This window comes from Microtus ochrogaster, unplaced genomic scaffold (assembly GCF_000317375.1).
Source record: "Microtus ochrogaster isolate Prairie Vole_2 unplaced genomic scaffold, MicOch1.0 UNK96, whole genome shotgun sequence".
NCBI classification, from domain to species: Eukaryota; Metazoa; Chordata; class Mammalia; order Rodentia; family Cricetidae; genus Microtus; species Microtus ochrogaster.
In genome coordinates this window covers 822,203-832,247 of record NW_004949194.1, presented here as the reverse complement: position 1 = coordinate 832,247, position 10,045 = coordinate 822,203, and the positions used below count along the sequence as shown (strand labels likewise).

The 10,045-nt window shown below is 43.6% G+C and overlaps 1 protein-coding gene across 1 annotated transcript in view; it reads right to left on the bottom strand.

Moving 5' to 3' along the window:
- Positions 1–10,045, bottom strand: part of LOC101989364 (insulin growth factor-like family member 3) — a 25,971-nt gene that overhangs the window by 7,980 nt on the left and 7,946 nt on the right. Inside the window, exons 2-3 of the mRNA XM_005371055.2 lie at positions 5,739–6,067; positions 5,493–5,563 (exon numbers count right to left, since the gene is read on the bottom strand). Of these exons, the coding sequence (XP_005371112.2) occupies positions 5,493–5,563; positions 5,739–6,067 (400 nt within the window). The remainder of the gene's footprint in view (positions 1–5,492; positions 5,564–5,738; positions 6,068–10,045) is intronic.

Below are 10,045 nucleotides of genomic sequence, written 5' to 3'. Positions count from 1 at the left end.
GAGAGAGAGAGAGAGAGAGAGAGAGAGAGAGAGAGAGAGAGAGAGAGAGAAGAGGAGAAGGGAGGGAGGGGGTACCTCTTTGTTCTTCCCAATGCAACTGCACTGAACAACATGCTTTCCATTGCTAATTGTGTCTTTAATTGTATTATTGAGGATGGTGGTGAAGCCTGGCTTGTTAGGAATGCCAGAGTTGCCAGTCTCTGACCCTAAGAGTCCCACTAACATTTGAGGAAGACAATCTGGCTCTTCACCGTTGATTACTTCGGTTCTATGGTAGTTTGTTCATTTGTGGTTCTGTTATTCTAGAATCCAGGAGGCTAAAGAGGAGGAGTGACAAGAAGGGCAGCATGTAATGCTGAGCTGAGATAATGGGTGAATTCTGGGTTGATTGACAGTGTGTGTCTATCCCAGCAGAACCTGTTCCTTCTATGTGTCCTTTGGTTTAGCCTGTTTCTCCATTCAGGGAGACAGTTTAAGATTCCAATGAGGTCCTTTTGCAAAGTATGTGTCATTTATATCCTAGCATTAAGTGAAGAAGACAGATAAATGCATGTCATAGGAGAAGTGTTTTAGTGAAACCTTGTGGTTTAGGTCCAATACTGATGACTTTATACATAAAGTGAGACCTAAGAGGTAACCAGTCACTCTCATGTCTCCCACGACATTTATTTTTTTTGTCTGTGTCGAGTCCTCCGAGTGGCATTACCCAAGTCAGCTAGTGTGATAGCAAGAAACAGATCAGATCTGAGAGCAGTGACAAGATACAAAAGTCTAGCAAATAAGGGGAAACTCTAAGATGTCACAGGGGACAGTCTCAGGTGCCTTGCTAAAAGATATTATGTGTACCTTGGGTTCCAAGGAAGTCAGTCTTAACAGGACTCTATGTGGAACTTCCCTGTGTCCTGCTGTGAGGAGGAGACATGTGGGTAAGACTGTGGAAGCAAGGAGTAGTTGGAAGGCCACAGTTCCTTAGTGATGGAGCAGGAAGGACCACACTTGTGCTCCATAGGAAGAGGGAGTGGAACACCTTCCTTCAGCTTAGGACTCTTTTTCCTGCTCCCTTCTAGGTACCAGCAAGGTAGGGTGCTCCAGTAGGGTGTCCCACAGTTTGTGTCAGCAGAGATAACCATGTTATACAGGTAGTGGTTTGGAAATATCAGAATTTGCTTTCATTTCTAATAAACAATATGATTGCCATTAGACACAAGTTAATGTAGGACAGATTAGAGAGTAGCAGTGTGACTGGCCCAGAATCTCACCAATTACAATGAAGATAATATCTCTGTGGATTGGGTCATCTCATGCTGTAATGAAACCTCTTGGTGAGTCACAGGGAAGGGTTAGTCCCTGCAAGGGCTCCCCTTCCCTTGCCCATTGTGTCTTCCACATGATGGTTCAGTTCTCCAGCCCTGGTTCTAGTTGTTTCCAAGCACCCAGCTGGGCTCCTTTGCCAAAAGCATGGTGGAAGTGAAAGTGGGTCCACTAGAGTATTGAGGCCATGGTTATTCATGTAGCCTTTTTAGTGCAGAGCACATTATCACCATAACTAGAATCAAAGCTCCGGAGCCACAGTTACTCATGTCCACCTCCCAGTAAAGACATTTATCTATTTTTTAAAAAAATTGTAGTTATTGAGCTGTATATTTTTCTCTGCCCCCCTCCCTTTCTCTCCCCTCTACTTCTACCCTCTCCCATGATCCCCAGGCTCCCAAATTACTAAGGAGATCTTGTCTTTTTTTTACTTCCCATGTAAATTAGATTCATGAATATCTCTCTTAGGGTCCTCTTTGTTGTCTAGGTTCTCTGGGACTGTGAATTGTAGGCTGTTTTTTTTTCTTTATGTCAAAAATCCACTTTTGAATGAGTACATATTCTTAAGGAAATGCTCAATATCCTTAGCCATCAGAGAAATGAAAATCAAAACAACTCTAAAATTCCATCTTATATCTGTAAGAATGGCCAAGATCAAAAACACTGATGACAACTTATGCTGGAGAAGATGTGGGGTAAAGGGAACACTCGTCCATTTTCTGTGGGAGTGCAAACTGGTACAGTTACTTTGGATATCATTATGGCTATTTTTCAGAAAATTAGGGAGCAATCTACCATAAAACCCAGTAATACTGCTTTTGGGTAAATACCCAAAGGATGCTCAATTATACCATAAGTACATGTACTCAACTATGTTCATAGCAGCATAATTTGTCATAGCCAGAACATGGAAACTACCTAAATGCCCTTATATCAAAGAATGGATAAGGAAAATGAGGCACATTTACATAATAGAGTACTACACAGCAGAAAAAAATAATGACATCTTGGAATTTGTGGGTGAATGGATAAATATAGAAAATATATTAAGTGAGGTAACCCAGACCCAGAAAGACAAATATAATATATACTCACTGATATTTATTTCTTGAAGGGCAGAATCATCATCAATTAAAAAAAAATATTTATTTACTTGTATGTCAGGGTAAGTATGTGGGCATATGTGTGTGGGTGTCAGTTCTCTCCTTCCACCATGTGGATCCTGGAAACTGAACTCAGGTCGTCCAGTTTGGCAGCAAGGACCTTTACCCACTGAGCCACCTCAACAGCCCTCAGTCATTATTTTATATTGACACAGGAGATAAAAGTTTTGGTTTTCATTAGTGAGTCAGAACACAGAAAGCATTTTGCCACTTCTGTCTGTGCGGTTGACCTTGGACACGAGATATACCTAGCATTTATCAATCTCCTAGAACCAAGCTCTACCTGACATTTGTGGCCATTGTTATGAGTGTACTGAGATCCATCATTGCCACTTACAACTAATTTGAAAGTGAGAAACAGAGCTCGTCTCTTGACATCAGGAACTGATCTGGCCTTCCCTCAAGGCTTGATGCCCACAACCATCTGTATCAGTCTACTCTGTGACTGATACATACAGACAAGTACCAGACCACTCCATGGCTGTGTCTGCACATGGACAAAACCAAATCCAAATGAGCAAAGGTCCCTCCACCTGGGCCTCTGTAGGTGACTGCTGATCCCTACTATAGTCATGTAAGCCTTCTCTCATTCTACACAGCAGTTACTAAGACACTGTATCAGTGAGCTTGAATTTCCATAACAAAATACTGTGTCACAAATTAGGCAATAGACACATTCTGCTGCTTCTGAGATGCCAGAGATTAGGGACCCTGCTATTGTGTGCCACTTTTCCTATGGTGATGCAATATCTATTCACCTCTGATAAGGAACTAATAGGTTACACCAATATTTCAATGACAGTCCAACTTTTCATCCAATGAGTTTATTTGGGTTCCTTATGTGAGTATGAGTGAGGGGCTACTAAAAGGGTCAGGGAGGTCTCAAAGGCAGCTGCATTTCTAAAACCCGAGCCCAGCATGGATGACTACCCACTGGAACTGTATCCCTGCAGCTTTACTGCAGGACATGCACGCAGTTCACCTGGCCTGAGAGTCTCTTCTCTCAGCAGTAGCATGCTGCTTCTATAATCTAGAGAAGGCCTTCGGGATCTTGTTGATCTTCTTTTCCTAGACAGATATGTGATCTTTGTTCAATTCTGGACTCTCCAGAGCAACCAGAGTGTTTGGAGGACATGATTATGTAGCACCCACTGCCTATATTTCTCTGAAGGCATCAGGCCTGGCTCACATATAGTTGCCTTCTCTGTGCTCTAATGGGCTCTGGATTGGATATATTATCATCTTTTAATTGCATCAACACATGTTAATTTTAGAAAGTTATGAAGAAACATTCTAATACATGTTTAAGTAAACTATGTTCAAATGAGCACCATAACAAAACACACGCATAATGTCTCTTCAATCCATTGCCTCACGTGCCCATCCTTCCAATAGGGACATTCAGGAATCAGTGTTGATTGGAAGAAACCAGGTATTGAAAACTGTCCAGGGAAGACGATTCAGAGTTGAGATCCTTAAAACTGTAGCTGGAGACACAAGAGACCAGACGACACATAAGAGAGTATGAGGACACAAGGGTAATCTGGGAGCAGAGGATGGAGATGAGAGAGCAAGGAACCTAGTGAAAACCACTTTGAAAATGCCTAAATGGCTGGGTGATGATGGTGCTTGCCTTTAATCTCAGCACTTGGGAGACAACGGGCAGGCAGATTTCTGTGAATTTGAGGCCAGCCTTGTCTACAAAGCAATTTCCAGAAGAACTAGGACTGTCACACAGAGAAATACTGTCTCAAAACTAAAAAAAAAAAAAAAAGAAAATGCATAAATGATACTGATTGCACTGTGCACTGGCTTAAAAATAATAATAACAAGAAACACAAAGGCCTGTCAATCATGGCTTCAGGGTGTGCGTGTATGTGTGTGTCCCCTTCTGGTGCTATTTTGCTCAATGGTCATGTTGTCACATGACCTTGTTTTGTTTTCTTATTTTTTAATCTTCTTTTTTACATATGTGAGTGTTTTGCCTTCATATATGTCAGGGCACTGTTATTTGCAGTGCCTGTAGAGGCCAGAAGAGGGCATCTTAGGACTGTAGTTACAGATAGCTGTTACCTATCATATGTATTCTGGTGATGGACCTCAGGTTCTCTGGAAGGGCAATGGGTTCTCCTAAGTACCGAGCCATCTCTCATATTACTTTTTTTAATATTCATATTTATTTTCATACACGTGTACTCTCAACCTTTGTTAGAGAAGCTTCTTTTGCGGTAGGCAATGATTGATACAGAGACTCATAACTGGTCAAAGTGCTGAGGATAAGCGACTGTGAGTCCCCAGATGTGGATGGAACATCTGTGTCAACCTCCCTAACCAAGACTCAAGGAACATGCTAGAAGAGTGGGTAGAAAGAGTTTAAGAGCCAAGGGAGGAGAGCCAAGGGAGGAGAGTCATGAAAAGAGAGCTGTCTCCTGGACATGACACAGCAACCGTGATTGTCTGCACAGACCTGGACAAGTTCAAATCAGTCAAAATTTCAGTGTGTGAGGGCAGGGGCATTTCTAAGGCCACAGCCTATTGCTTATGCCCCCGTGGATAACCCCACAGTCATTCATACATAGTTAGCAGTGCCTGGTCTCAGGGTACCATTGCCAATAACAAGAGGGACTCTCAGGCTAGCAGCCATCAAAGGGTTAATAAGTGTTATTATGACCCACTGATTATAACCAGGACTCTGCATGGCCACAGGTTTGGAACCACCTGCTGGAACCTGGTGGTACACCACTGGGTACGCGAAAGACAATGAATCTCCCTTCCCCGTATTCCACCAGTAACTAATTCAGTAGGAAGATAGGAGGCCCAATGAGCTTATCAGTACCCATGGTTGGCTCTTGACAGGCCCAGCTGTACCCAGGTAGCTGAATTCAGACTGAGATTGCCCACAGCCCAGTATCTTCAGAATGTTTCCTGGGCTTGAGAGGGGGAGGCACAAATGTCCTGTTTGTAGCCCAACAGTCAACCAACATCTCACATAGTGATTGCACAGACCCTGAAGCCTACCTGGGTATCACTTTGTTGCCTAAGAGAAAGGTTGTTTTCTTGAATATCTTCTCCATGAAAGTGTCTTTCTGCTGCAAAGGAGAGACCCCAAGTGAAGAATCAGAGAAGTGAATGAACAAAACAGCTTGAGGGTTTGTTAGCGATAAGGATAGGGGATAAAGGTTTCCATAGAGGGGAGGGTACACTGTCTCTTCCCTATTCCCATATACAACCCTACACACAGACAGGAAGAGGCCACTTACCTACCACAGTCCCCAGAGATAGGGGATGAATTGCAATGGGATCTCTCCCCCTGAAGTTTCAGCTTGATAATAAATTTCTTCTGGAGACTAAAGGACTCAGGACAGCAGAGCTCAAAGCAGGGCCAGTAGGGACAGTCACTGCTGCCACATTTGCGGGTCTGATTAAAGGACAGGATGGCGTCATCCACACAACATCCCTCCGAGGGGTTGTAGATCCTGTCTCCACATCTTGGTACTTCCTGGCACAGCCATAAACCAACATTTGAGGGAGTTTGGAATGTTTGAGCTCCTGCAGCTTCATTTAGAAACAGGGATGCTATAGTAAGGAGACGCCTGAGAAACATGAGAGAGAAAGAGTCATGGAATGGGCACACAAGGTCACTTCTTTGACCCTCTGGTGGCTGGTGACAACTCAGATTGGAGTTTGAGACTGACTCTGAATGTGTTTCGGGGGTCTGGGCTGACACATGAGGAATGTATGATGCTAGGAACATGGGAAGTTTGCAAGTGGGAAGAAAGATTACACTCGGAGATTCCAGTTGAATGGTTAGGAGGGAGATTCTGGGGACTAAGCAGAGAAGCAGATGTTCAGAGGTGCATTATCACTGCAATAACAATAACAATTAGGATGGGACTTGGCTTGGCTTTCCTTCCAGAAGATTCTAGATGCTGTGATTCTGATCAGGCTGCAGAGTAGTGGATGGCAGAGAGACCGCAGAGACAGTAAAAGTGGCTCTGTGACTGGAGTTGCTACCCCGGAAGACTGACCAAGGATGAAAGTTTCAAGGCAGACTGGAGTGGATATAGAGGGAAACCATGATAGCACCAGAATGAGATGCTTGGTTAGGTATCAAGAAACAGCTGGTGTTTGGTGAGGGAGAGATGGGAGAGTGTTTTCCTATTGGAGATTCTGTCAGCAGCTTTTTGTTTGTTTTTTGTTTTTTGAGACATGGTTTCTCTGTAGCTTTGGTGCCTGTCATGGAATTTATTCTGTAGACCAGGCTGGCCTCGAATTCACAGAGATCTGCCTGCCTCTGTCTCCCGAGTTCTGGGATTAAAGGCGTGCGCCACTGCCTGGCTTGTCAGCAGCTTTCTGAAGGTGTCCCGCAGAATTATTTGAAAAGTGTTCTTACTTTAGTATTTATTATTATTACTGCTATTTCGGTGTATGATACACACGTATACACACACATGCACACACACATACACACACAGAGAGAAAGAGAGAGAGACAGAGAGAGAGAGAGAGAGAGAGAGAGAGAGAGAGAGAGAGAGAGAGAGAGAGAGAGAGAGAGAGAGAGAGAGAGAGAGAGAGAGAGAGGAAGTGAGAATGATAATATGCAAGGAAGTCAGAGGACATTGTGGAGTCAGTTCTCACCAACTTTACATGGGTTTCAGCGATTGAAATCAGGTCATAAGGCTTTCTGGCAATCACTTTTATGTACTAAGCCACCTCAACAGTACCATGATAAATTAACAAAACGAAAACAACCTTTCTGTGTGTCCATTCATAAGTGTCATTATGTGTGAAAGCCTGCCAGGGATGGCATGTGGAGTTGGGAGGATATTTTCTGGCTTTAGCCCTGACTTCCCACCTTTTTTGAGACAGGATTTCTTGTTCCCTGCTGTGCATGCCAGGCTGCTAGATCTGTAGCTTCTAGGAAATTCTCCTTGGTCTTTTCTTGGGAGCAGTAGGATTATACTCCAGCTACCAGGCCTGGCTTTGCATTGGTTCTGGGTATTTTAACTCAAGCATTCATATATGCACAGAAAGCATTTTACACATTGAATTATCTCTTCAGTCCCAGAGTCACACTTAAAATTACTTAAAAAGAGCAGAATTTTGTTGACCCTGGAATTGAGATAGAGGCATGTTGATAAGCTAATTGATGTTCAGAAATTCTACAGTTTCTGCTGTGCTCTGAGGTGGTAGGATCCATCCACAGCAATGGCACATAATGGCTGACATGAAGTGCAAGAACATATGAATATCAATTGTAGGAGGAGAGGAAGAGGCCACTTGTTTGTCCTAGCTGCCCAGAACCGAAGTAATCACACAGAAACTATATTAATTACAGCACTGCTTGGGGCATTAGCTCTAACTTCTTATTGGCTAATTCTTACATCTTAGTTTAATCCATTTCTATTAATCTGTGGCTTACTGGCTTTGGCAGCATGTCTTACTCTGGCCGTGGATCCATGGCATCTGTTTGACTCTGCCTTCTTCCTCCCAGCATTCAGTTTAATTTCCCCCACCTACCTAAGTTCTGCCCCATCAACAGGCCCAAAGCAGTTTCTTTATTAACCAATGAAAGCAACACAAAGACAAAAGAACCTCTTACACCAATCAATAGTCTAAGTGTTTGATTTTCTGTTGTCAGAAAAAACTGAAGCCTGGTACTTTTAGCAACCAGACAGTGAATTGTTGCTCATTGCTATAGATCCCTGAAATTCAGAGACCACACAGCAGCCTTTGGCAAAGACTGTGCGTTTCTTTAGCTCCTTGTGAAGGAAGGTCTAGTGGGTAATTGGAAAGAAAGAGCATGAGAGGGACCCTGAATCTATCTAAGACACTGTCAAGGCAACTGCTAGATGAGGATGGGAGCTTCCTCATCGTTCCACTCACTGACATCACTTCATTTAGGACAGCTCTGTCCCCCACTCTAAAACAACTTATAGGCGCCACTCTAACTCTGCCATTGCCAATTAAGATTTTATGACATGCACATGTGGGGGACACATGCAAAACCATTGCAGTAGTCAAAAACATCAGTGTCTACTAACACATATCAGATTTGGGGGACCCGCAAGCATCTGACGCGAAGATGACAGAGAGAAGGCTGAGAGAATTCAAGTGCTTGCTGTACACGCAGGAACACCTGAATTTGAATCCCCAGCCTGTAGGCAAAAAGTCAGGCATGATTCTAAGCACATATAACTCCAGGATTGGGAACAGAGACAGGAGGATCTAAAGAGCTTGTTGACTAGCTAGTGTAATCAAAACAGTGAGCTTCAGGTTCAGTGAAAGATCTTGTCTCAAGGCAACAAGATGGAAGGTGACAGAGAAAGACACCCAGCATCTTGCTTTCACTTCTGTGTGAACTCTCACGGACACTCACACCCACACAACTCATAAGCATGCAACACACCACTCACACACATATGTAAACAGCCTTAACAATAATCAGCAATTGTCAGAAAGTCTAGATGAAATCAGATCTCAACATGAGTGACTCAGGTGTCATTCCTGTAGTAAGAAACGGGATAGAGGAGAGTGAGGGAAGTGAGTGAGAGACAAACACACTAGAGGGGCTGCTACACGGTTACCTAGCAGAAGAATTTTAGGGGACAAACACAGTCAGGCTATGTCCCTGCTTCCTTCTCAAGCCTGCACTATAGTAGGACACTCGCTTGTGTGCAGACCTCATACCTAGTGCCATAAACCTCAGGACCCTCTGATTCTGAGAGGCCCAGGATTCCAGGCCACAGTGCTGGAAGCACAGCTGGAATGCGTAGTTGGGGCTATAGAGATCAGTACCACTCAAGGGTAGGGATGGCATCCTCCTCACAGCACTGACTGTAGCTCTGCTTCCCCACCCAGACACTATTTCACCAATTAATGGGCTAATATACAAAGGAATCATGGCAAGGTGTGCTCCAAGACTTTCAGACCAGCCTCAGTGTTCCATCTCCTCAATCCTCACTGTGCCTTGTCTTACAAGTGACTGACTCCTTCTTAGACTGAGCACAGAACAGAAATGAGAAGCAGAAAGAGAGTGAGACTGATGCTGGAGAAACCCCCAGGTGGCCATGATCAGGGCCACCCAATCATGCCTCTGGGAATCTTTTGTTGATTGTAGAGACTCAGAGGACATTTTGAGACTAACCCTGGGAATGTCTGAGGTTGTCAGGAAATTTGTGTGGAGGTTCTGGGAAGAGAGTGAGCTCTGAAAACAGTAGACATTCAACTATAGTCAGAAATACTAGCAAGGATGATGAGGTGAGCAATCAAGAATAAAGTAGGGGAGGTAGGATTACATAAATTCAGAATAGCTGGGCAAGGTGGCTCATGTCTTTAATCCCAGTATGGGAGGTGCTGAGGTAAGAAGATCTCTTAATTGGAGGCCAAGCTGGTCTAAATAAAAAGTTCCAGGATAGCCAAGGCTATAGCAAGAGACTCTGTCTCAGATAACAGGGTAGATAAATAGACAGGTAGGTAGGTAGGTAGGTAGATAGATAGAGAGATAGATAGATAGAATGATAGGTAGGTGATAGATAAAATAATAGATATATTAGATAGATAGATAGATA